This window comes from Arachis ipaensis, chromosome B5 (assembly GCF_059453495.1).
Source record: "Arachis ipaensis isolate K30076 ecotype BB chromosome B5, ASM5945349v1, whole genome shotgun sequence".
Taxonomy (NCBI): domain Eukaryota; kingdom Viridiplantae; phylum Streptophyta; class Magnoliopsida; order Fabales; family Fabaceae; genus Arachis; species Arachis ipaensis.
Window position 1 is genome coordinate 146228633 of NC_142440.1, and position 27195 is coordinate 146255827.

Genomic DNA, 27195 nt, shown 5'->3' on the forward strand with positions numbered 1-27195 from the left:
CAGTAACTTTTCTCTTAAAAATTGCATCAATTTTACTTTGCTTTTTCATCATAAAATGTTCTAATTTTTTGTTACCTGAAAAAAAATTAAATAATTATATACTCACATGAATAAACAAAGTCTGAATATTTTTTATTAATTAAACATCAATAACAATATTTTTTTACTAAGTCATTATCAATTTCACTAAAAATAAAAAATAAAAAAAAGAAAATAAATCTTAAAAATGAATAGACTATTTATCTATAATTTGTGTGATCACAAAAAAAATAAAATTATATTATTTTATTTTATAGTCAAAAAATATGATTTATTAATTAATAATTTTATATAATTATATAAAAAAATAAAAAATAGAATGAGTAGAGTAGTGATTAGTGAATACCTTTGCTAATTGCTATAAGCCTATGATTGAAGATCGAAGCCACTAAGCCAGGCTGTGAGGGCGTACAGTGTACTCCAAGAAAAGAAAAGACCGAATGTTTCAAAAAGGAAAAACATAAAAGTAAGAGAAGGTCACACGTAGTGTTTATTATTTAGGAGTTTAAAAAAATTTAAAAATTATTATATTTTATTTGAGTTAGGCCTTTTAATTTATACTATTATTTTTAAAAAAAAAAAAAAAAAACTGGAGGACCAGGCCTTTACTTGCCCCCATATATCCGTCCATATATAAGAGTGTAGCTCGGTGGCAAGGAATCTGCATGGATGAGGTCCTTATTAGGTCAAACTTTAGTCTCTCCGTTTTGGAATTATTTTCGCTGGTCCACTGATGCACCTATAAAGCGTCTTTTCCATGCTTCCGCTGAAGTGCTGGTGCACGATAGACTCACATGGTTTAGCATGGGGTAGGTGGTCCAATTGTATTCAGGTTCGATCAATTTTTATCTGGTTTGACCAAATTTAACTGGTTTGTAACAAAAACAGTCTTTGTCTTAGACCGAACCAATTTAAGATAAATCGGTTTTAGAGTCAAACTGGATCTAATAATAATGATAAAATTGTATTTTGATAAAATAATTTTTAAAATTTAAAAATTCTATAATAAATACTAATATAAGAATTAAATTTAAAAATTTATTAGAGTATAAAATTTTACTAGATTTTTTAATTTAGATAAACTCTATCTTAAAATATTTTTAAAATATTTTTATTTTTTAAAAATTACAAGTACAACCACAGTTTTTTTTTTTAATTTACAAAAACAAGCAGAAAAAGAATAAGCACTATTAAAAAAGTTTTAACACAAAAAAAAAAAAAAACCTTCTGGTGAGCATTATTCTTTGTTACTAGCAGCTTCAGCTGTTAGCCTAAAAGTTGGAATAGCTAGCAAGTGTGTGGTTCTTGGTATAGTGATGCCAAATGTTTCATTCATGTCTAATTCATCACAAGACATGCCAAAAGGAAGCTCCCAGTTAAAGCAATGCACCAACTGAGCCACAACAAACTTGATAGTTGCAAATCCCAATTGAGCTCCAGGGCACCCTCTTCGACCAGAACCAAATGGTATGAATCTAAAGTCACGTCCAAGAATGTCTACATTATCATGTTCAAATCTCTCTGGATAGAACTTCTCTGCATTTTCTGACCAAACTCTTGGATCCCTTCCAATTGCCCATGCGTTTATTATGATTCTTGTATTTTTCTTTATGTAATAACCATCAACAACGACGTCGTTTCGAGATTCATGAGGCAATAGCAAAGGTGCAACTGGGTATAATCTTAAGGTCTCTTTCACAACCATATCCAAATAAGGCATATTCTCTATTTCACTCTCTTCAACTTGTTTATTAATTCCTCCAACTACATGTTGTATCTCATGTTGAAGTTTCTTCATCACACTTGGATGCTTTAGTAGCTCTGACATAACCCATTCAATTGCCGAAGTTGATGATTCATATGTTGCACCAATCATGTCCATTATAATAGCCTTGATGTCATTTCTTGTTATAACATGTTCGTGTTCTTCATCAGGATCCATGGGTTGATCCAAACATGATAGCAATATGTCAACAAAATCCTTTTTCTGTGGACTATTATTATCATCATCGTAGTTGGTATTTTGATGATCTTCAATAATATACTCCAATGTATCGTCAATTGATTTTCTTAATTTATTTACTTTCTTTCTTATTCCCTGACAATCAAGGTAATAGCTAGTTAGTATTTTTGTATTTGTATGAACAAAAAAATGTATTATTATTTATGCAGAATGTTAAAGGATAATAATTTGAAATTATTTTATTTAATTTAATACTTATAATTTTATATATATAATACTTATAATTATATATTTAATATTATTCAATTATTTTAATAATAATTAAATAATACAAGATAAGATAAATAATAATTAAAAAATAAAATATAATAATTTTAAATTGCTTTTTGGTATGATTTTCTGTTGTATTATTTTGTTTATAAAAAAGACATCAATGACGAAGGAGAACAAATTGACTTCACGAAAGATAAGTGTAAGAAACTAATCTTTTATCCAAAGATTATATTTACCTGGGCAATGAAGTGTAAGTAAGGCCCCCTTTTAGTGAAATTTTTATTTTTTAAAAATAATTTGTAAAAGTTAGTTTTTGAAAGATGATTTTTTTTAATTTATAGTAATCATGTTTAATAAATCAATAAAAATAATTTTTAATAAATACAAGTAACAATAATTATATTTAGTGAAATAGATTTTAAAATTTAAAATACTATAATAATATAGATATAAATACAAAGGTAAGTTTAGATATTTATTAATATATGAGATTTTATATATTTTTTGATAAATATAAATTAATTTTGAAAAATATATATCTCGAGTCATCGATTTGTAAATTTTTATTTTTTGAAAGTATTTTATTAAAATTAACTTTTAAAAGATAACTTCATAAAAGTATAGCTTATATATTTGGAAAATTAAAATAAAAATTATTTTCAATTACTATAAGAAAAATATTGAGAACCGTCAGATTTATTGTCGAATTTAGCAATGACGATTACCATCAGATTTAGCGATGGGTTTGATGAAGCATTCATCATGTTAAATAATTACCGGCGAATAGTCTCTTCCGCTAGTAACTTTCGGCAATAAATCACGACAAATTGGCGCCAAACTTTTTTGTCAGAGTTACAATCGAATAGATCTAATGGTATAGACGTTTAATGGAACGCTGCGTTTTGGTGATTCCCATTGCGTTATCGTAAAAAATATCGATCTGCCGATAAATCCAACAGAAACCGTGCTCTAAATTGGAACAGCGAACCCGTCCTCCCATTTCGAACTCTCTCTCTCTCTCTCCCTCCCTCCCTCCCTCTCTCTCTCTCCCCCCTAGGCCTTCGTCCCTCTCTCTCTCCTCTCACCCTCCCACACTCTCTTTAACCTTTTCATCTCTCCTCTCCATCAACCTCCTCTGCTGCTGAAGATGTTGCCGCCGCTGCTGAACGTCCCTGCCACTTCTTCTTCTGTCGCCACTACACCTCCATCCTTCTTCAAGGTTTTGTTTGAACTCTAATTATTTTAAATTCTGTTATACCAAGTTAATTAATTAATTAGTAGAGATTAGTTAGTTTAATTTTCTGTTTTAGTGGATTTAGGTGGTTAGGATAGGTTAGATTAGTCTCTGAGATTGTTGAAAAATATTGGATTAATGAGCTGTTTGCTGATTCCTGCTCTTGAAATTGTTAGTTAAATGCTTGACTATGTTAATAATGATTGAGCTGCTTGTATGCTACCTTAATAATGATTGAAAAAAATTAACCGGTTGAAAATGATTGATGGATATTTAGCTTGGATGGAACCCTTGAATGGGTAGAGAAATCCGAATGTTAGGAGAGACTCTGTCGAAATTTATATAAGATTTTCAGTAAAATCGAAAAAATTAAAATTATGTTTTTGTAATTGTTATAATTAATTGTTGGGTTGCTATTTTTTTTGCAATTGTTAATTTGAATAACTATTTTGATCTTAGTTTACGTTTTTGTTAAGTTGGTGTTATGATAAATATTTATGGTGTTTACAAGAGAACTATATATGTATATATTTATTTTGGTTCTTATAAAAAAAAATTTTCTCCTTTGCAATTAGTGTTTTAGTGTTCTATAGGCACTTTTTAGTTTGCTAAACAAACAAAAATATTTATTCATTCTAATTTAATTATTTCGAAACTAAAACACAATGTAATTTTTTCTTTTTTTTAATTTACTAAACTAAAATACTTTTAGAATTATTTGTTACTTCTTGAGTTTATTCTTATGTTATTATTTATTGGTATTTGTTATGTTATTAATATGTTACTAATATATTCGTTGTACAGACATGTGACAACGGGTAGCAGAGGTAGGTTGAGTGGGTCACGTGGTCGCGGTAGAGGGCGAGTTTCCACCGAATTCTCCAGGGTTGTCCAATCATCACCCTCTATCCCAACTACCCCGTCAACCGCTATGACGTCACAGGTGGATCCATTGGACCAACAATTCATCATGGTCCCAAACCTGAACTGGGTGTTTCCTTCTGCTATGCCTCTGCAGATGCAGCGACAACGTCAACAGAGTCTGCGGTGAGTAATTCCTCCAATGCTTCCGAGCAAGAAGCCCCTCCACCACCGCCCGTCATCTGGCTGGGAATTTGGCCCGATGACATGCAGTCGTGAGTTCAATTTTTTAATATTAGGTTTGTTTATCTTAAGTTTGTTTATGTCAAATTTGTTTATCTTAAATTTGTTTATCTTATGTATTTGTTAATGTGAGGTTTTTTTCTAACAGACTTGCACCAAACCCCAATGCATGCATACATGAGATATCCGAGGTCATTAAGTCCATGTACGACCATTCATGGCCGACCTACACGCAGATCTCGACTGATGTAAGAGAGTGGTGGTTTTAGAAGTGGGAGGCAAGAATTCAATTTCATTTGAATTACTTAACTGTATAGGAACTCTATTTCATTTTGACTAACTAATCTTGGTAAATCACTTTGTGCAGTTGAAATTCATATGGGATATAGAATACAATGTCATGATCAGGAAGACCTATGACCATCGCGCCGCCAAGTGGTTTCAGTAGATGATGAGCGACGTTCATCAGGAGAAAGACCACCTGTCATCGTGGAACCGTCCAAACATCAAGCGTGACTTGGAGGCTTATTTTAGAGATAACGAGGGGTTCAAGCATCGCAGTCTGATGAACGTCGCTAACAGGGCTTCGCCTAGGTCGTCGAGGTATATAGCTGGATCGGCGACCTTCATGAAGACGAAGACTACACTGGTAAGAATTTTGGCATTGTTTAATATTTTAGTAGTTACTTGAATTATTTTTCTACTTTCATTTTTGATTATCAATTTAATTAATTAGTTAGTAGAGTAAATGTTAGTTTAATTTTCTATTTTAGTGAATTTAGGTGGTTAGGATTGGTTAGAATAGGTTAGATTAGGCTATAAGATTGCTGAAAAATACTGGAAGGAACCCTTCAAGGGTGGTTAAACCCGAATTTTAGGGGAGACTTTGTCGAAATTTGCATAACATTTTCAGTGAAATCGAAAAAAATAAAATTATATTTTTGAAATTACAGTTAAGATTTTGGTTCATGCTTATATTTGTCTGTCATTGTTTAAATTATTCGTTTATTTTATTGGTTGATATATTAATTTGTATTCTAAGTCGTCATTGGATCGTGAGGCGACAGTGTCGGAGACCTTTAAGTATACCCATACTTTGGATGCAAACAAGGAGAGATTTGCTGATGAGCGGTCTGCGACCCATTATGTGAATTTAAATTAATCCTAAGTTTCAACTTTATTTGGTTTAAAGTCAGTTATTTTAACTATTATCCTAATCACACCTAACGTGTGTAACACATGAGAAGTACACACACAGAAGTTGGAGGTCACGATCTAGCAATTTCAGCCGCCTAGTGGGGCCGACGAAGCTGGCTCCAAGACCTCCGTGGTGGATCTCGATAGGATTTAACGTGAGACCGCCTTTGAACCCCACAAGAATTGCCACTTTGGGTTGGGTCGTTCTTCGCTAGTGGCCTCCGCTTCTCCGCCTTGGTGGCTTCCTCTGCCTCTGCCACCAGCCCTGTTGATCCCCAGGAAGTTGTCGACTTGAGGGAAGAAGTACAGAAGCTAACACAGGAGTTTTACTAGCAGGCGGAATAGTCTGAGCATAGATATCGAGAGATTCTTGCACACATTGCCGTCAAGTCTGACCTGACGGAGAAGTTGGAGCAGCTCGATCGGTTGCGACAACAGATGGAGGAGTATAGCTAGCAGATGCGCACTAGAGGCAGCGGCGACATTGCTGGTGGGGCACTGATGACAACATCTCCTCCGCTGCCTTAGCAAGGGGACCACGACGCCGACGACAACGACAATGATGACGAAGATTACCGTGATATATAGGATTTAGGGTTTTACGCATTTTTGTTTTTCCACTTCATTGTAGTCTATATTTGTGCTATTTTATTTCATTCAGACTATTTATTTTTTAATAAAATAATTTTTTGATTTCTGGCGACGTTAAATTTCTGCTAACAATTTTGTTAACAAGAGTCTTCTAATTGTGGCTTAACTATGCCAAAAAAAACTTTAGAGTTTATAAAATTAACATTATCGTCGAAAAAATTCGACGGTAACATAGCGCCTAATTAAACACGTGAAACAACGCCAAAATTACTCGAATTTATCCCACGAAAACCATCAACACAATCTCGCCAAATCCATTGAAAAGACTGACAGAAAATTCACTGATAATTAGCGTTGGACAAAATAAATTCAAGGGTAAGCAGTTTTCGACGACGTTGATACCATTAACCCAAGGACAATGGTAATTTATTTAGCAGCGGATTTATTCTATAGATCCAATAGTATTCAATGTTTTTCTTGTAATGTATAAAAACAAACAAACAACAATTATATTTGATAAAACTAAATAAATTTAAAATTTAATAATATCATAATAAATATAAATATATAAGTAAATTTTAATGTTTATTAACATATAAAATTATATTAGACTTTTTAATTTTAATAAATACAAACTAATTTTAAAATACATTTCTAACTTTTAAAACCTGCCTGTGATCTTTTAAAATATACTCCTAACTTTAAAAATATATACTACAAACATGTGATCTTCTACTAAACCAAGTCCAAATAAATTTGATCTAAGTAAAATTTATGACCTAATAGAAGAAGGTTTGTTTTAATTATAATTTTAGATGGATAAATATTTAATTAGGGGAATAAAATTCTTTTAGGATCAAACCATTCTAAGACGAAAAAGTTAATAAAGTAAGAAAATAAAAATATAATTATTTTTAAATTAAAATAATGAGATTCACACATAATAAAATTATAAATTTAATAATAATGATTACTTTCTTTTTTTACTATTTTATAAATTTTCTTGTTTTAGATAATTTTTTCCATTCTTGTACTCTCAATTGAGGTTAGGTTCTCTTTCTTAGATCTTGGATTCGAGTCTAGTTTATAACATGAAAAGGTTTCCTAATTACTGAGGAAGAAATAGATATTATTATGTTTAGTTTGATAATATCACTTTTTTTTGTATAAATTTATATAAAAATACAATGTAAAAAGATCATATATATAAAATGACATTATAAAAAATAAAACACCCTAAATTTTTTGTTTTTTTTTTCCCTAAAAATATTAGTTCTCTATCATTTTATTCCGTAAAAATATTTTTCCCCTCTTAATTTTTTCTTCCTCAAAGTGTGCCTACTTAAAAGAAAACACACACACACATACAGTCATACACACGACACACCAGCTAATTCTTCTTTCAGGTTGGATTGGGGATTACCTGAAAATCAAAGATGCCAAGGATAGGCACGTAATCTGCAATATTGAAAGCTCCAGCCAAGCTGACTAAGTCAACAAGGGCCTTTAAGTTGAACCTATTACTTTCATGCTTTCGACCCAACACCATCTTGAATGTGATATTCTCAGAAAGCTCCTTCAACATCATACTAAGATTCACAACCTCACCTGACGCAGAAGCATTGCATAGAGACTTCACCAACATTTCCAATTCCTTCCTCCTTAAAGGACCATACATCTCAACCTTTGATCCACTTAAAAGTTGCAATGTGCATAACTTCTTCATGTGCCGCCAATACCAACCGTACTGTGCCATCCCAATGCCCTTTCCGCCATTGAAAAACATCTCCACAGCCTGAACCACCCATACACACATCCAAACAATTTTGTATGATAGTGGGTTGACTTAGATAATATAATAAAATGTCTAATTACTAAGAATTTGCTTTGTTAAAATCATATCTATACAAAATTATTAGCTACTAAATCAATCATCATATATTTGTATATAAATATACGTGTTATTTAACTTATTTTTAATATATATTTTTTATTTTAATATATATTTTATACCGTTAATTAATTTAATAACTAATTTTTAATATACATATAACATAATAATTTTCGTTCGTTAGTTATAAAATTGTCATCATATATATATATATATATATATATATATATATATATGACAAGAATATAAGGGATACATATAAATCACATTTTAAAAAGGATACATTTTATATAACATGTTTAGCATTTGTGAATGGTAATGTTAGAGAAAAAAAATATTTTATTTAATATTTATTAATTATTACTAAAATTAAATAAAATAAATTCTGATTATTTTTAGCAAACATCTCCGATACTCCAAATGTCAAACCGAAAAGTATGGCCAAATATGGTCCATCAGTCCATGTGTATAGTAACAACTGCAAAATATGGAGGTCTTAAATACAGCTAACAACACCCAATGTCTTTGGGGGGATTTAATAGTAAGTCCTGAGTCGTTTTTTTCACTATTAATTATCACTGACCTGAAATTTAGACCTGTTTGCAAAATCTAGGTCATGAGTCTTGAGGAATAGCTTAGCAGCTTCCGGAGAAGAAACAACTACAGTTGGAACTTGCCCTAGCTTCAAGAACATTATGGGTCCGTATTTTTCGGCGAGGGCTTGGAGGGTGCGGTGTGGTTGTGTTCCTAACATGTGGAGGTTACCGATGAGTGGCAATGCCTTGGGACCTGGTGGTGGAACTTTATTCCGATCATCCTTTGGATGCAACAAAACAATGGCGACTACAAATACTAATATGCCAAGGAGTATGGCTATCATACTTAATGAATATATCTTAGTTTGCGGGAAAATTATGATTCTTTTGAGGATAGAGAATATGAAGGTTTTGGGGGTATTTTATATGCGATGCTAGCCATAACGTGTGGTTTATACGCTTTTTGTTTTATTTAAATAAAAAATTATATTAGCTTATGTAATAACATGGAGATAATATTCAATTTAGTTATTAAATTTGTATGCGAGTTTTAATTTAGTCTCTAAAATTTCAATTGTCTCTATTTAATCTTTAAACTTTGATAATGTGGTTCGTGTTAGTCGTCCTTGAATAATTTTCGACGGACAAACATTAATAAAACGTCGATGTAGACAGTTGGATGCTACGTTGGACTCTGTAAAACGTAATTATTTTTGTTTTGATACTTAAATAGTAAAAAAAACACCGTAAATAGTGTTTATTGAAATTTTTTTCCCAAAACAAGTAATCTATTATCATTTTTGGGCTATTTAAGCGCCAAAACTAAAATAACGTTATTTTATAAATTTTAATGTGATATTTGGCTGTCTATGTCTGACTCTATTAATATTTATATGCTAAAAATTATCCCAAAAATTAATGTAAATTATATTTATAAAATTTGAAGACTAAATACAAATAACTAAAATTTCAGAAATTAAATTAAAATTTTCGTATAAATTTAGGAACTAAATTGAATATTAACTCAATAAATTGAATATTCACAATTTTGCTGCATAATAATTTCACAAACTTAGACTGCGAAATCAAGGTAGAAAACAAGTTTGCAGTTACTTTTTGCTAAATTAGGAACAAATTTATTCTTCTCAATTTCCAAAGTAAGAAGTAATAAAAAAATAAATAAAGAAATTGATTAAATTTATATAATATATAATTTGAGAAATACTTTAAAATGTGAAAAATACTATTATATCTTAAATATTTTTGCAATACATATAAAAATATAATTGTTATTAATTAATTGTATATCGGTAATACTATATATATAAATATTTTTATAACCAAGTTTAACCAAATTGGCATAAATCTAACAGAAAATAAATGTACGCATGCGTCACTACTTCTTCATTTCTTCGTGTTCTTTCAGCATACAAATTTTTGTACATAAGAAATGTTAGAGGATCAGTAAAATTTATTATTTTTAACCATCAATTAGTTAGCAATATTTAAAAGTGTAAATTAAAAATATGTTGTTGGAAAGAATTAAACTTATGATTAAAAGTACTTGCCAACAATAATAAATTTTGCTGATTTTTTACCTTTCTCTTTATATATAGTACAAATTTATTGATATAGTATAGAAATTTTTAACACATAACACATAAATTTTTACCGTAATAGAAATTTTTACACATAGCAAATAATTTTTTATTGCGAATATATTTTGTTGGTTGAGTGAGTTAATTGTGATAGTTCAAAAATTTCTGTGTTATACATTAAAAATTTTTGTGTTGTATGTGCATAAAAAAATTTTGCGCTGTACTATATTGTATATATTTTGTTAGTTGGGTGTCAATATATTTTTGATATATAGTCTTTTAAAAATTTTTATACTTCACTCAAATTTTGTGTTCACTACGAAAAAAGGCTATATTATAGGAATTTGTTAATGGAGGTTTAAAAAAAATTCTGTAAATTTGAATTTGAAAATAAAACATTCTCTTTTATTTTATTAAAAAATTTATTAATGGGAGTTTTAATTTTAAATAGTATAGTTTCTAACAACCACCTTAAATTAAAAACAATTCGTCTACACAATTTGGCGGGTGCAAAATCCTCTTCTTTTTGCAAAAATTCGTGTAATTAAATTATAGGACACCTAATTCCATCAATTTGTGAAACCGCCGTAATGCAAAGTACGGGGTTAAAAACCGCCGAAAAAAAAATTCTGCAAATTAAATTAACGTCTTTTTTATAGTGATTGTGTACTAAAATTTATGTATTGTATTTTTGTTGGTTGAGTGAAATGTTCTGAGCATGTAGTCCTTTAAAAATTTGTGCCGCGCATTAAATTTTTGTATTGTGCATCAAAATTTATATTCTTTAGTTTTCTAAATATATATAAGAGAAGAAAAAGTGGTGATGATAATGAAAAAAGATGAGAAGAAAAAAAAGGAAAAAAAATCAAATAAGAGAAAAAAAAGAAAAAAATGAAGACAAATGTATTTATATATTGTTTTAATATATTGTGATTTTTTATTTTAATTTTTTAAAAAAATTATTAAAATTTTCATAAAAATGATTAAAAGGAGATGAGAAATGAAACACGTAGAGAATGTGAAAAATAGAAATAAGAATAAATATTCTCAAAGTTTGGAGGAGAATAAAGAAGCATTTCTACCTTGTTAGAAATGTTGTCATTCATATTATTTTTTTCTATCAATTTAAATTTTTAGAATTAGTGATTTTAAAACATGGTATCAAAGTTTTATGTTCAAAAAATTTAGAGTTCGAACCTTGGTATATCTAAAAAATAAAAAAATAATATAAGACAAATAAAATTAAAAAAAATCTATACAAAAATTAAATAAATCTAAAAGAGGTTTTTTTTTTAAATATTAAAAATATAACTATTTATATTATCTTTTCTTATTAATTTAAATTTTTAAAACAAATAATTTAATAGCAAACCTCCACCTGCCCTATTAACATTCTTAAATCGAAAATATTTGATAACAAAAAAAAATCAACTAAAAACAATCATAACTTTCTTTATTTAACATTTATTAATTATTACGATAATTAATAAATATTAAATAAGATAAATTCTGACTTTTTTTTTATCTCCCTAATATTATCCTTCTTAAATATGACCTATTTTAACATTTTTCGCCAAACTCACGCTTACCACGTTTTCCACTTGAATGTTTTGTTGGTTTAAAGAAATTTGATGGTAATAAGTACACAAAATGTGTTAGGTGATGTTCCCTGGGATAGTCCTCGACTCCTTTTGTCACCCTGCCTTGATTTATTTTTTCGTGGCAACTGGCAAGTGGTTGATTTGCATGAGTACTTTCATTAAATAATATATCACACTTATCTTTATCTCCTTACAAGTTTTTTTTCTCAACTCTGTTTTTCACTGGGCCCTTTCCCATTATAGAGAGCCGATTTTGTGGTAGCTATAAAGTGTTGAGTTATTTATTTATTATTATAACTACTATATCCGATTGTTGATCTCTTAATTACTTGTGACTTGTGAGCCCTATTCAATAATCAATTAGGCGGTTTTTAAAATCGGATAATATAAAATATTAAAAATAAAATATAAAGAATAAAAATACAAAATTTAATATTTTTATATTTTATTTAATAATAAATTAAAATAAATTATAAAAATTTAATTTAATTTTTTATTTAAAAAATTTTAAAAATATATAATAATAAAAAATATAATTATAAAAAATTAATAAAAATAATAAAAAATAAATTATATTTTTTATTAATATTTATATATTTTTTTATCAAAATAAATATAAAATATACTAATTTAGTATTTTTAGATACAATATTTTTATTTATATTTTATCTGTTAAATATATTTTTGTGTCTTTATATCTTTAATTTTGTGTCCATATTTGTAGTCTTAAGGACATATAGGGATGGTGATTCACTGCTTTTCGGGACCCCAATCTTAATTTGTTGTTGTCTTTCTATTCAGTAAATCAGTAATCAATTAAGGACATATGGAGATGGTGGTCACTGCTTTTCTGGACCCCAATCTTAATTTGGTGTTGTCTTTCTCGCTTTTAATTTATAGTTGCATGGGATTATGTGAATCTGCTAGCTATTTCTGGCATTCTTCTCTGTAGCATCTTATTATTATATAAGTGGAAGTTGCCACCTTTTTTATTATTATTATTATTATTATTATTATCTACTTTTTGGGAATGGCAAAAATTTTTGACGAGACATGTATCTACGAGAATTTATCTATCAAGAGACGGATATGGGGAGAGTTTTTTATCCGCGGAAATGGGGGGTGGGGTCCCGTATAATAAACGGGACGGGGGCGGTGATAGGGATAAAGATTCCCGCTCCGTGGAGATCCGTTTAATCCTCGCCTATGTAAAAAGACTAAAATGTCCCTTAATATATATATATATATATATATATATAACATAATGAAAAAAGGTAAAACCCTAGTCGTTGTTCAATTCACATTTCACAAACTCTTAATCTCTCATGGCCTCATCAGATCTGAACTCAGCCTCAAACCCCATCCTCTGAACCACCCACGGAGGCCACCTCCCAGAGTCCCAGGCTCCCACCCGCTCAGTCCGTCACCGCCACCTCCCCGTCACCCATCCCCTCAGTTCGTCTTCCTCATCGTGACGTCTCAGTCTCTCACGCCCCTGTGAATCTCAGTCCTCTCACCGTCACGTCGCGCTCACCGGCACACCGCACCAGGGAGCTCGTCGTCTTCGCCGTTGTTGCTTCTTCCCGTGAAGGCGTGTTCGTCGGCGTCATCTGGTTCTGGTCGCGTCCTGTCATCGTCATCTGCATCATCTGGTCGCGTCATTTGGTCGCCGGCCGTCGCCTCTTCTCCGTCGGGTAAGTGACAGAACTCTGAGATCTTCATTGTTGGCTTTGATTTTGAAGGATTTGTGATAATTTTTTATTCTGATTCTGATTCCTAGGATTCTAATGTGTTAAATTGTTGATTCTGAAATTTTTATTCCTTACTTTGATTCTGAGTTAGGTTAAGTAAAATTTTTATTATATCCTGCATATGTATACAAGAGTTTGTATATTGCTGCATTGGCTCATGATTTGTGTATCTCATTTTGAAATTCTAACTTCAATTGATACAAAGACGTTAAATAAATTTGAATTTTGTATTAAAGTTGATGTGTTGATGGAAAGAGCATTATGCTGAGATTTCTGTAACTTTTGTTTTCTGTATCTAGGTTAGTGGCTAAGTGACAAATTCAAACCTATCGATACTATATAGGAGTTTGTGTGTGCTGTGAACTCATAACAATCACTCAGTGCCTCTATAATGACCGAGTGGTCCATTGTTTAGGTGTTGTAATTTTTCTAGTTGATCCTCAATGTTGTGTGAAATCTTTAGTTTTTTGTTTTATAACAATTTGTCATAAACAACTCTAGTGTTCTATTTATTCCACCTGGCTACAATTATTGCTGAGCATTACAAAAATGGTACAAATGTTGAGAGGTTTTTATATTATTGATTTATTGAATTATTATATGATTTTAACTTTAAATTGTTTTCTTTTCGATGTAGAATTTAAGTAAGTCAGAATCTACTATCACTACCATTACGGGATAAAAGGAGGATTGAGATTTGAGAATTATGTTTTTACAATGTGATGAATTTTGTTTGGTTGTTCATGGATATGGTTGGTTATAGATATGTTTGGATGTTTATGTTTGTTGTTATTGCTATTTAAGTCATTAAATACTATGGATATTATGTTTGTAATGACAATTGAGGATATCTTTATTTTTTTTTAATTTTTTTTATTTTTTTAATTTTTATTAGTTTTTACAAAAATTCGCGAAACCCAAGTCTTCGGCAGATACGGGGTTCCGTTACCCATCGTGGGGACGGGGCGGAGACGGAGACAGATATTGGGGGCGGGAGGCATGTTCCCGCCCCATGGGACCCGTTGTCATCCCTACTACTTTTACTTGGAATGTATGAAAATTTTCTAGCCTTTTACGACCACACATAATATCATCTATCTTTCTCTAATTATAATTTATTTATTTATTATGTCTCTCATTATTACAAATAAAATATTGCTAACTTATTTATTAATCATTGAAGTTGTCAATTGATACGTTGTGGCTCGAGTTTTGATAACTAAAAACTATATACATACAAAACCGAGAGATATAAAAGTAATTGAATAGGATGATGAGCTACTCACATACACAATAAAATAATAATCAATAAATGCATTATACAAGCAACCCAAGCAGAAGAAGAAACTAGAAGAACAGAGGAACAAAGATGATGAACAAAGGTGAGAAGATCGGTGAAACAATAAGGAGGCGAGCGATAGGAAACGAGGAGCATGATCGAGGAAGAGACGAGAACGACGAGGAAGAGAATAGTGCAATCGAGGAACATTAGTGGCGAAATCTCTGACGTGGCGGTGCAGAGCATGAACGAGGATGATGGTGGTGTTCGGTGATGGTAAGACTGTAACTTGGAGAGGGAGTGAGATGTAGTGTTGAAATGCAAAGCGATTTAGGGTTTGTTGGTTAGGTTAGGCTATATTATATTTTAACTATATATATTATTTATTTATTGCAGATATACGGATCGGATTCATGGGTATCCATCTCAAATCCGTGATTTGATCATTTGAGTATGCGGATTGGATCGGATCTGATTTAATGGCTTTGCTAATCGGATCTTATCCGTAATTTTCGAATCGAATAAAACACTACGGACCTACGAATCAAATCTAATTCATGTACAACCCTACCTATCAATTCTTCTTCTGGAGGCAAATTATATTTGCCATCGCAGTTAACACATTTGCTATTTATCACATTCCCAGATAGTACATTGTTCAATCAAAAGAATTATCGTGGCTAAGGTTGTGTTCTAATGACAAAGTTGTTTGCCTCCGAAGATGCTATACTAGGTTCGATATCTAGCCGGGGGTGATCAAAGAGCCATATATTTTGTGTGTGTGTGTGTGTGTATGAGCATGTGTGGGTTATGACAAAAAAAAAGTTACCATCCAAAGCCATATTGCTAGAAAACTCCATCGTGTTCTTTCTGGTTTTGTCCCGCTCAGACATAGTTTTATTATTTTTTGGGTCTCGACAGACATGCTCTCACTCGAAGCCTTCATACATTACACAAAATTTGTCAAATACCGTCAGATTTAACATCTCGTGTTACTGACGAATTTATGGACGATTTTAATATAGAATTCGTAGCGTCAAATTGTTACCGGCGGATTCACTTATCCGACGGTAAATTCGTGGGTAATACTTGGAGGAAAAAAGGATGGAATAGGCGCGAACTTCATCGTGGAATTTACCGTCGGAAAAATTCGACAGTAAGCCAGTTTAGTGAAACGACGCATTTTGGTGACACGCTATGGGTTACTGTCGGATAAATCCGAAGGTGAATTCGACGGTAATCAGCCCTAAAATTGAGATGGAGGGGTTCAATGAGGAAGAGGAATAGGGTGTAGCCGCTTAGGGTTAGGTTACAGCGTTAGACATTTCAGTTCTCACTATTATGCTTCGGGATTTTTTGTTTTAATAAATAAAATAAATATAATAATTACTAAAATAAATAATTTTAAATTTTATTACCGAAATCCATCACCCTCTCTTATCTCGTTTACACTGTGAATGAGATAATTTTACATGTATCTCGTTTACAGTATAAACGAGATAAGACACGTGGAAGTGACACGTGTATATCTCGGTTACACTGTAAACGACATACATGGAGGATTATCTCATTCATAGTGTAAACAAGATACGTGTAAATGTATCTCGTTTACAGTGTAAACGAGATACAGTGAGACCATTTTTCACCAGCTATAAAAGGATGTCTAATCCTTGGCATTCTCCACATTCATCTCATATCTTCTTCTGTCCCGTTTTTCTCACAAAAAGAAGGCAACAATAGTCAGTAATAGCGTATACATAGTTGTGTGTTTTTACCCCTATTGTCGTATGAGAAATGGCGACAATGGGGTGATATTTGGGTGTGAGAATCCGATTCTGTTGCACACTCAGCATGTAAGTTCGTTGTCCGAGTTGAAGAGTTTGATTTTGTGCAACCTTGGTGGCACAAAAACGAGGGAGGTCAGAAGGGTGGGGTATAGGTTGCTGGCAACCGTTGGGTAATTGAGTTTTCCGGTTTCGACTATTTTGGCTTCTAGGGGACGAGCATGTGCAACTTATGTTTGACATTAATGGGAGAATCATGGCGGAGCAAGTGATTGAGCTTTCTCCCAAGGTTGGAGATGTTGGTGGTGGTGGTTCTGTACACTTGACCTATGTACAGGACGACCGACCTCTCGCACCACCACCCATTCATGTCGTCATTCCAATGGAAGACATGGAGATGGGTGAGGAAGACTCTAACAAAGATTACGTTGCCGATAGTGGCAACATTGATTCTTTTAAGGGGGTGATGACGAGGAGTTTGTTTCAGAGACGCCCGCCGAGGCAGCTGTGCGCTATGTTTTGCCCCCTCCCCCCACCCAATTCTGGCGCTATCAGATGTACCAAGTCACTATCATACGTTGAATCTGGATGCCATGCATGAGAGAACTCCCTTTTTCCAAATGGGAGAGGAGGATTACAACCTAGACGGTGGGGTAGAGTTTTGGGTCGGCCACAGATTCAAGTGCCGAGATGTAGTGATGTAGGGTGTGAAGAACTACAGTATTCGCCAGAGTGCAGAGTATTGGGTGATCGAATCGAATCGATTAAAATACCATGTGCAATACCGTCAAGCTGCAAATGGCTGTCCATGGAGTCTCTATGTTGTCCTTCGACAGAACATCGAATACTGGTGAGTTCAAGTTTAATTGAGGCGTACTTACTCATTTATGGTTGCCATATATTAAGTACTTTTGAACCATGACGCCTAAACATGGCTGTTTTATTTCGTCAAGGAGGTCTGGAGAGTTGGTGGAGTGCACACTTGTTTAGCACCCACCATGTCCCAGGACCATCGACAGCTGGATAGAAGTCTCATCTACAAGGTCATCTTGCCGTTGATACAATCCAATCCCTCCGTCAGCATTCCTGTCCTGCAAGGTACGGTCCGACAGAGCTATCACTTCAAACCCTCCAACAGAAAGGTGTGGATGGTGAAGAAGAAGGCAATTGCTCAGATCTACGGGGATTGGGATGAGTCATACAACAAGGTGCCGAAACTACTTCAAGCGCTGCAGAGTTATTTCCCAGGAACTATTTGTGAGCTACGGGCAGTACCGTACTACGATGGTCACCTTCTGGAACATATTTAGAACATAATTAGATATTTAGTTACGTATTTTTTAGAAAAATATTATTCTGTTAGTTTTAATATACTTGACATAAAAAAAATCTAATTATAAAATTAAAAGGAGTATAATAACTAAATTAAAAAACATAAAAAATCTAATTATAAAATTGTCGAAACTAAAAGAAATAAAATAGAGTTCCAAAATAAAAATTATGTAGTAACAACCTAACACAGGTGAAATAAAACAGAGTTCCAAATTTCTACCAGTGACCTATTTCTAACTATACAAACAATATTCTAGTTCTTTACGACTACCCTAACCATGACTACATACACACATATCTATATGGGACTACATAAAATTCAACAAAGCAGAACTCACCGCAAAGTCGGCTGCCCCAGCGTAATGTAAAGTCTCGTTCAGCCTGTTGATGTCTCCGTCGTTACCAGCTACGCGCGCCATCGTCGTATTTATCGGTTATATGGTCAGAAAGGGGTAAAAGGGAGGAAAAAGTGGTTGAAAAATTCAAATTGGTGCCCGGTCAAACGCTGTCAACGAGTTGTATATATAGCCGTCGCCCTCTTTTATCTCGTTTATACTGTGAACGAGATATGTAACACCCCAACTTTGACACATCATGACCAATGTCAATTGTTTAGGTGTTACTTGTCGTAAGGACCTACTTGGCTCTAGACTCGGATTTCATAAGCAAATAGTAATATAAGCTTTTATCGGTTCAGTGTAATTAACTTACTTATCATGAAAAATCATTCAGTTGCTCGCAAGGTTAATACTTAAAGCCATATCATAGATAAATACATGGTAACAGCAAATATCATATATACATATATACAAATATACACATGAGTAAGTTTGGAGATACATGTCATTCTTCATAAACCGAGAAATACACCAAGATATATATACATATATAAAAGAGGAAGTCAGACCCAACCCTCATACAGGTTTTCTAAACTGGAACCAAACTACTAAGAGGTCCTACCCTTCTAAAAGTACGACAAAAGCGAGGGGAAAGTAATACTACTGATCATCAAAAGGAGTAAAAAGTCAGCTAGGTCAATCTCCGAAATGGTCTTCAACTAGAGTGAACATGTACGACATGCCGGGATCAAAATGTGGGCGATGTACCAAAACCCAAAACTCAACAGACTTCTCTGCCGATCCCATCTGGGGAGGGGAAAAATAAAGAGAAGAAGGGTGAAAACCTAGAGTTCCCAGCAAGGTAAAAAGGGGAACCTAAGGTTTTTGTCTCTAAGTTGTCGTGAAACAGAAAAATAGAACAAACACAGAAACACAAGGCACAAAATATATATATAACAAGTAAATAGAATAAACAATCAAGAAATGGCAATAAATAATTCATAAGAAATTCATATGCGCAAACAAGATGATGCATGCCTATTCCTAGCGCAGGCCATGAGCTCATGCGTCGGTTGTCTACCCGCAGCCCGATATTATTCAGGGCGAACCCCAAATATGGTCTCTTTACTGTGTCAGTTAGGCACAATTATCATCATGAACAAACCCATGTCAATTAGGATATCTTGGCATCACGGAAAGAGAGAGGCTATCAATTAGGCAAACATTCTCGCATTAGCAATCTCAGGCTATCAGTTAGGCGGGCACTTCTGCTTTAGCAATTTGGCACAAGGCCCATTCAATATACAATTCTCAACTTTCGTTCATTCATTGTTTCTCGTTTTCTTTTATTTTCTTTATGCCTCCACATCATCATTTACTTATACTTATCTCCGCATCACCGTTTCATCATACGTACCTCTGCATCACCATTTAACATCAACTCTTTTAATATAAAACCTATCATTTTCTTTTCCTTTAAATAAGGACATGTATGCTGCCAAATCTGGACATGATCCTTTGAATTGAAATTAAAGTTTTATCGTATTTGGATTTTAATTGGATTTGGTGGCAAACTTAATGAAAATCTACTACTGCCTTAAGAAGATTTAGAAAAAATATAGCAGGCAGCTCTATTTTTGAAAAATTTATGATAAATCCAATTCTAATATGATACTTCCAGATTTTGGTGAGAATACACTTAACATCCTCAAGTTTTAGGACAAATAAATTCCAGATCTATAGCACCTAGTTTGGTTAATTAAATGTCAGTTGGAAGTGCCACCCTGTTTCTTTAAATTGGTTCTGAATTTCTTGTGAACATCTTAGCTTCCAAGAGACATAACTAACTCTACAAAATAGCAATGGATATAAAATTTGTACTCACTTAAAATACACTGGTAGGTCTTTAAAATTCTTTTAAAAGAAACTCAAAATTTCAAATAAATCAAAAGTTATAGCAGCTGGAAGTTGGTATTGTAGAACCAGAAAACTTGAAAATTTTGCAGCAACCACTAAACTTCAAAATTTCATATCTTCCAAACCACTTGGCCAAATTTCTTGAAATTTTTATGGAGTAATCTTGACTTCTTAAAATTTGATAGAAAAATAGATTGATTCAAAAATCATATCTAGATTGCTCCCATTTTTATTTTAAGTTGCTGTTCAATATGTTTAAAAATTTCTGCAGCAAAGTTTCTTGATTTTCACTAACCAAATTCGACCCCCTAAGTTCCTAACTCATACCAATAAAAAATTCTCATTATTTATTTCCATTTCTACAAGAATTATGTCCTAATTTTTTCCAGGAGCATCAGATCTATAAATATAAAAAATTTATACGATTCACATAACATGATCACATTTTCACAACATTAAAAATATGCACTACATTCAGCAATAATAATTCAGCCACTTAACAGAATTTTCAGCAGCATCAATCAAGTTAATTTGTCATCATCAATCAAGATTACATCTAACAATTACCTATAACTAATTTACATTCTTAACCCTTACCTTTTTTTGAAGTTAAAAATTCTATTTCTGCTTCTTCCCTTAATCAAAACCCTAGCCACACAGAATTTGACCTTCGACCTCTCCTTCAAGGACAAACAGTCGACCTCAGCTTGAGCAAGAGAAGAGTTCTTGTTTATGGTTACTACTGTTGTAGCAATAATTGAAATTAGAACGGCATTGGTGGAATAAGGGGAAGAAGAAGAAGAGGAAAAAGGAAAGTTGCTGGTTCTCACCCAGCAAGGATGCTTCGAAGATTCAGAGTGATGAGAGGTGGGGCGCCTATCTTCTTGCTGTGGATTGCTCTTCCTTCCTTTCTAGCTTCGTTTTGCTCTCTTCTCTGTTCTTTACCTTTGTTTTGTGTGTGTCTTCTATTTGAAGAGAATGAAGAGCATTAGATTCATTAGGTGGAAGAAAAGGAAGTCGGGTGAGGTGGTGCAGAGACTTCGTGTCTTCTTTTCGTTTCAACACAGCATCAACGCAAGTCTTGAGGAGGTGTAATCAGAATTTCAAATGGTGCTGAGAGGGAAGGCAATCAGGGTTGGGCTTAATTAAAGGAAGCTTGGTTCAGTTGAATCGGGGGAAGGAAAAGAAAACTGTGACTTTGAAAGAGAGGAAGAAAAAATCGGGTTAATAGTTGGTAACGCATTTAGGATAATTTTTCTACTAATTCATTACTTATAAATTAGTAAGAGGTAGTTAATTTTAAAAGAAATAAATTAACTGTAGCGGTAATTATCTAATTACCAGGATTCGTCACTCGGAAGCACTAAAAAAAAAATTTTAGCGCTACGTGTTTATTTAATTTTAATTCGTTATCTATGCTATATATATATAGCATATGAGAAATCACAGGCCTCGTGGGGTAGGGTAGTTACAAGATAAACCTTCACATATCTCGTTTACAATGTAAGCGAGATATACACGTATCACGAGATACGTGTAAAATTATTTCGCTCACAGTGTAAACGAGATAAGAGTAGATAACAGACTTCGATAATAAATTTTAAAATTATTTATTTCAGTAATTATTATACTTATTTTATTTATTAAAATAAAAATTCATTATGCTTCGTCACTGGCATCTTTGTGAATATTACCTATTTGCAAGATTCTATTTTTTTTTATATATATTTCAAGATTCTAAACTTCTTTTATCTTTTGGTAATCCAACGAAACAAAAGCCCAAAAAAAAAAAAAACTATTGGGCACTAACTATCCCAATTTTCTAATACAAAAAAAAAGATTCTAAATATCTAATACAAATCAGAGCGGAGAAAAAATCATATAGGACTAATTCCCATCAAGAAAAAAAAATATTCTTGCTCGGCATACCTAATTTTCTGTTAAAATTGCAAAAATATAAAGTAAAATAATTTCTATATAAAAATATAAAGATATTTTATATACACTCAAATTTAACTATAATTTATTTATGTATATTTATTTAGAGTAAATAGTCATTTTGGATCCTATAAAATTTGCTTGCGAACAAAAATAATCATAAAAAATTTAAACTAATGATGTACCATAAAAGATGAATATCATTTGATAAAAATAACTAATCGTTAAAATTAAAGTTGACTCCGTTAAATTTATTTGAAATTTTTAATGTTGCGTTGTTTTGTGGATAGGACATAGAGATATGAACAGTAAATATCTAAAAAGTATTTAAACAGAGAGATATAAACACCGACATAGTGTCTTTAGGAAATTTTTCTTCACTTTTGTGTCCACTTTTAAACAAAAGACAGTGATGATCATGAAATTTAGCAAAATAAACACGAATTTTTTAATAATTTTTTTTCCTTTTTACCTATAGATATTTTTATTATTCCACTATTACCTTTTTTTATTCTCTTACTAAAAAAATCCTAATTTAAACTTTTTTCTGCAATACTATTCTCAAAGAGGTACTCTCTTCTCTATGCTTTGTCTCTATCTCTATCTTCTTCTTCTTTTTTCCCAACTACTTTCTTTTTCTTGCTCTCTCTCTCTCTCTCTTTCTCTCTCTCTGTTTCTGTCTCTATATTCTATATTCTGCTTTGTTCACTTCTTCTTCTTTCTCTTCTTTCTCAGGTAATGTCTTTTCTTACTCTCTATCTCTGTCTTCTTCTCAGTTTTTTTTCTCTTCTGATTCTATATCTTCTCTTTTCTAATTCTATATCTTCTTTTCTTTTTTTTTCTTCATTTTTATTCTGTATCTTCTTCTCTTTTTCTTTTTTTTCATCATTAGTTTTTTTGTGTGCAGTTAATCTAATAACAGGATTTCAGCCGCCAATTATTGATTCTTTTTGTTACAATTTTTAGAAGCCTCTTGTTCTTCTCTTTCTTAGTCATATAATTAGGTATTACTCTGCCTCTTCTCTTCTTATTTTTTTATTTTTGTTTTTATTTTTCTATTTAAAAGAATTTTGTTTCTCTTTATCCTTATCTTTTTTTTTTCTATTTTTTATGATTTGTTAATCTAAAAATTATATATGAAGATGAGCTACATTTTTTTCTTTTGACAGAATCTTAAATTTTTGCAATGATACTGTGAATGAATGAATGAAAAAATTGTTTTGGATTTTAATATATTGATGTATTTTGTTCATAATGAAAGAATGAATAAAAAATATTGTATTGAATTTTTCTCTTGTTATTAGTTTGAACTAAAAAATAAAATAATTAGTGGGTTATGTTGTTCTTATGGTTGCTGTTCTTATTATTGTTTATTATTTTTAATATGTGTTAATTTAATAATTTATGAGTTTTTTATTTGTTGATTAAGGAAGAATGGAACTAGTGGATCGCTCTGAGTAATTTAGACAATTTTTTTATTTTATGATTCAAACTGAGCTTTAGCCTTCAACGCCGAGCTATAAGTTGGGATGAGCTCTTCGTCCAGAGGGATATCACGTCACGGAGAGTATGAACAAATGGGGAGTGTACCTGCAAAAGGCACTCCGATACTTAAGTTAGTACTGAGAATTCTGTGTACCCTTTGAGGATAAAATACCATACCTTTATAGGTGAGGTGAAATAGGTCAGTTACGTTTCTGATGATCATCTGAATTGAAGAGCAGTTATTAGGTTTTAATGAGTGATAATGCCTGGTAGGACATTTTTATTCCAGGATGTAGTCCGTTGAGTCTGATTGTAACGTATAACGCCGAGTTATAACGTAAAGTGCCAAGTTATTGTATATAATGCCGAGTTATGACATCGGATTTGTAACGGCTGTATCATATCCCTAAGCTTAGCCTGGGAATATGTTTTAATGAAGCAGGTTGAGCTTTTAATGAATCATAAGTCGGCCATTGAGTGAGTACATAACTCGGCCATTGGATTAGCCTTGGAGCCTCCAGTTCAAGATGCTTTATTAAAACAAGGAACAAAATCTTTTGAATTTCAGACGTTATTTGAAGTTAACGTGTATTGGAAAGTGTAGTAGTATTTGTCATTGATTGTGCCTTTGGTCTTTTTTTTCAATGTAATTTTGAACCCTTGATTTAATAGATGCAATGGTTAGGGTTTTTCATGGAACTGAATGGTTAATTGGTTGGGCGAGAATATTGCGTTAGTTCACCTTTGTTTGGTGATTTGATTGAAGATTAAGTTTGATTGTGCATGTGTAAACGATGCGACTTTGAATTGAAAAATTATCGCGAATGGCGATAAGAATGAATTGGTTGGGTGAGAATGTTGCGTTAGTTCACCTTTTTTTGGTGACTTGATTGAAAATTGAGTTTCATTGCGCATGAACTTTGAATTGAAGAATTATCGCAAATGGATAATTGATTGAAGATTGAGTTTGATTGCGCTTGTGTAAATGATGCAACTTTGAAGAATTATCGCGAATGGATAATTGATTGAAGATTGAGTTTGATTGCGCATGTGTAAAGGATGCGACTTTGAATTGAAGAATTATCGCGAATGGATAAGTGTTTGTGCTTGTATGATATGTGATTAATTGAAGATTGTTGATAGTCATAGTTCGGAAGATAGTTGATATAGATCTGATGATAGTTGATATAGATTTGATAATGACTGATAATGATTGATATAGAAATGATTGATATAGCTCGGATAATGATTGATATAAATCTGAAAACAGATAATAGATATAGATTTGAAAATAGAAAAATAGATATAGATCAGCAAATAGAGATAATAGATATAAATAGAAAAATAGATATAACAGATATAGATTGGAAAATAGAGATAACATATGTAAATCAGAAAATAGAGATAATAGATATAGATCGGCAAATAGGGATAACAGATATAAATTGAAAAATAGAGATAACATATATAGATCGAAAAAATAGAGATAACAGATATAGATCGGCAAATAGAGGTAACAGATATAAATTGAAAAATAGAGATAACAGAGATAGATCGGCAATAGAGATAACAGATATAAATAAAAAAAAAATAGAGATAACAGATATAGATCGGCAAATAGATATAATAGATATAAATTGAAAAATAGAGATAACAGATATAGATCGGCCAATAGATATAACAGATATAAATTAGCAAATAGAGATAACAGATATAAATTGGCAAATAGAGATAACAGATATAGATCGGCAAATAGGAATAACATATATAAATCGGAAAATAGAGTTAATAGATATAGATCGACAAATAGGGATAACAGATATAAATTGGCAAATAGAGATAACAAATATAAATCGGCAAATAGAGAGGATAGATATGGATCAGAAAAGAGATATAACAGATATAAATTGGCAAACAGAGATAACAGATATAGATCGGCAATAGGGATAACAGATATAAATCGAAAAATAGAGTTAACAGAATAGAGATAACAGATATAAACCGGCAAATAGGGATAACAGATATAAATTGACAAATAGAGATAACAAATATAAATCGGCAAATAGAGATGATAGATATAGATCAACAAATAGGGATAACAGATATAAATCGAAAAATAGAGTTGATAGATATGGATCGGAAAATAGATATAACAGATATAGATTGGAAAATAGATATAACAGATATACATTGGAGAATAGAGATAACAAATACAAAGCAAAAAGTAGAAATAATAGATATAGATCGGCAAATAGAGATAACAGATATAAATTGGCAAATATAGATAACAGATATAAATCGACAAATAGAGATAACAGATATAAATCGGCAAATAGAGATGATAGATATAGATCGAAAAATAGATATAACAAATATAGATTGGAAAATAGAGATAATAGATATAAATCGGAAAATAGAGATGCCAGATATTGATCGGCCAATAGATATAACAGATATAGATTGAAAAATAGAGATAACAGATATAAATTGGGAAATAGAGATGACAGATATTGATCGGCCAATAGATATAACAGATATAAATTGAAAAATAGATATAGCAGATATAAATTGGCAAATAGAGATAACAGATACAGATCGGCAAATAGGGATAAAAGATATAAATCGAAAAATATAGTTAACAAATATAGATCGGCAAATAGGGATAACAGATATAAATCTGAAAAATAGGGATAACAGATATAAATCTGAAAATAGAGTTAACAGATATAGATCGGCAAATAAAGATAGCAGATATAAATTGGCAAATAGAGATAACAGATATAAATCGGCAAATAGAGATGATAGATATGGATCGGAAAATAGAGATAACAGATATAAATAGAGATGATAGATATGGATCGGAAAATAGATATAACAGATATAGATCGGCAAATAGAGATAATAGAGATAATAGATATAGATCTGCCTTTTTCGGGCCTTAATGATTTAAAATATGACCTTTGTTTACAAAGGTGCAGGTAAGTTTGAAGCCATTAGAAGGAAATGGGGCTTATAAAAAGAAGGGTGTTTATGTCGAGGCCCCACGGTGGATGCCAATTGTTCTTGTGTACGTAACCTGGACGTAACTCGGTTTCTGAGATTCGACGCCGAGTTGTTTCCTTCAATGCCGAGCTATAGACTTGAAAGATCCGAGCTCTTCGTCCAAAGAGATATCACGTCACGGAGAGTGTGAACAAAGGGGGAGTGCACCTGCAAAAGGCACTCCGATGCTTAAGTTAGTACTGTAAATTCAGTGTATCCTTTGAGGATAAAATGCCATACCTTAATAGGTGAGGTGAAATAGATCAGTTACGTTTCTGTTGATCATCTGAATTAAAGAGCAG

General features: G+C 31.9%; 1 protein-coding gene across 1 annotated transcript; it reads right to left on the minus strand.

The window, feature by feature from the left end:
• Positions 1-1269: 1269 nt before the first annotated feature.
• LOC107644327 (cytochrome P450 CYP736A12-like) lies at positions 1270-9198 on the minus strand. The gene is made up of 3 exons (XM_016348169.3): positions 8876-9198; positions 7825-8196; positions 1270-2137 (listed from the first exon to the last, which is right to left on the minus strand). The coding sequence occupies exons 1-3, from the start codon at positions 9170-9172 to the stop codon at positions 1277-1279; spliced, it is 1530 nt and encodes a 509-aa protein (XP_016203655.1). The 5' UTR covers positions 9173-9198; the 3' UTR covers positions 1270-1276.
• Positions 9199-27195: the final 17997 nt, after the last annotated feature.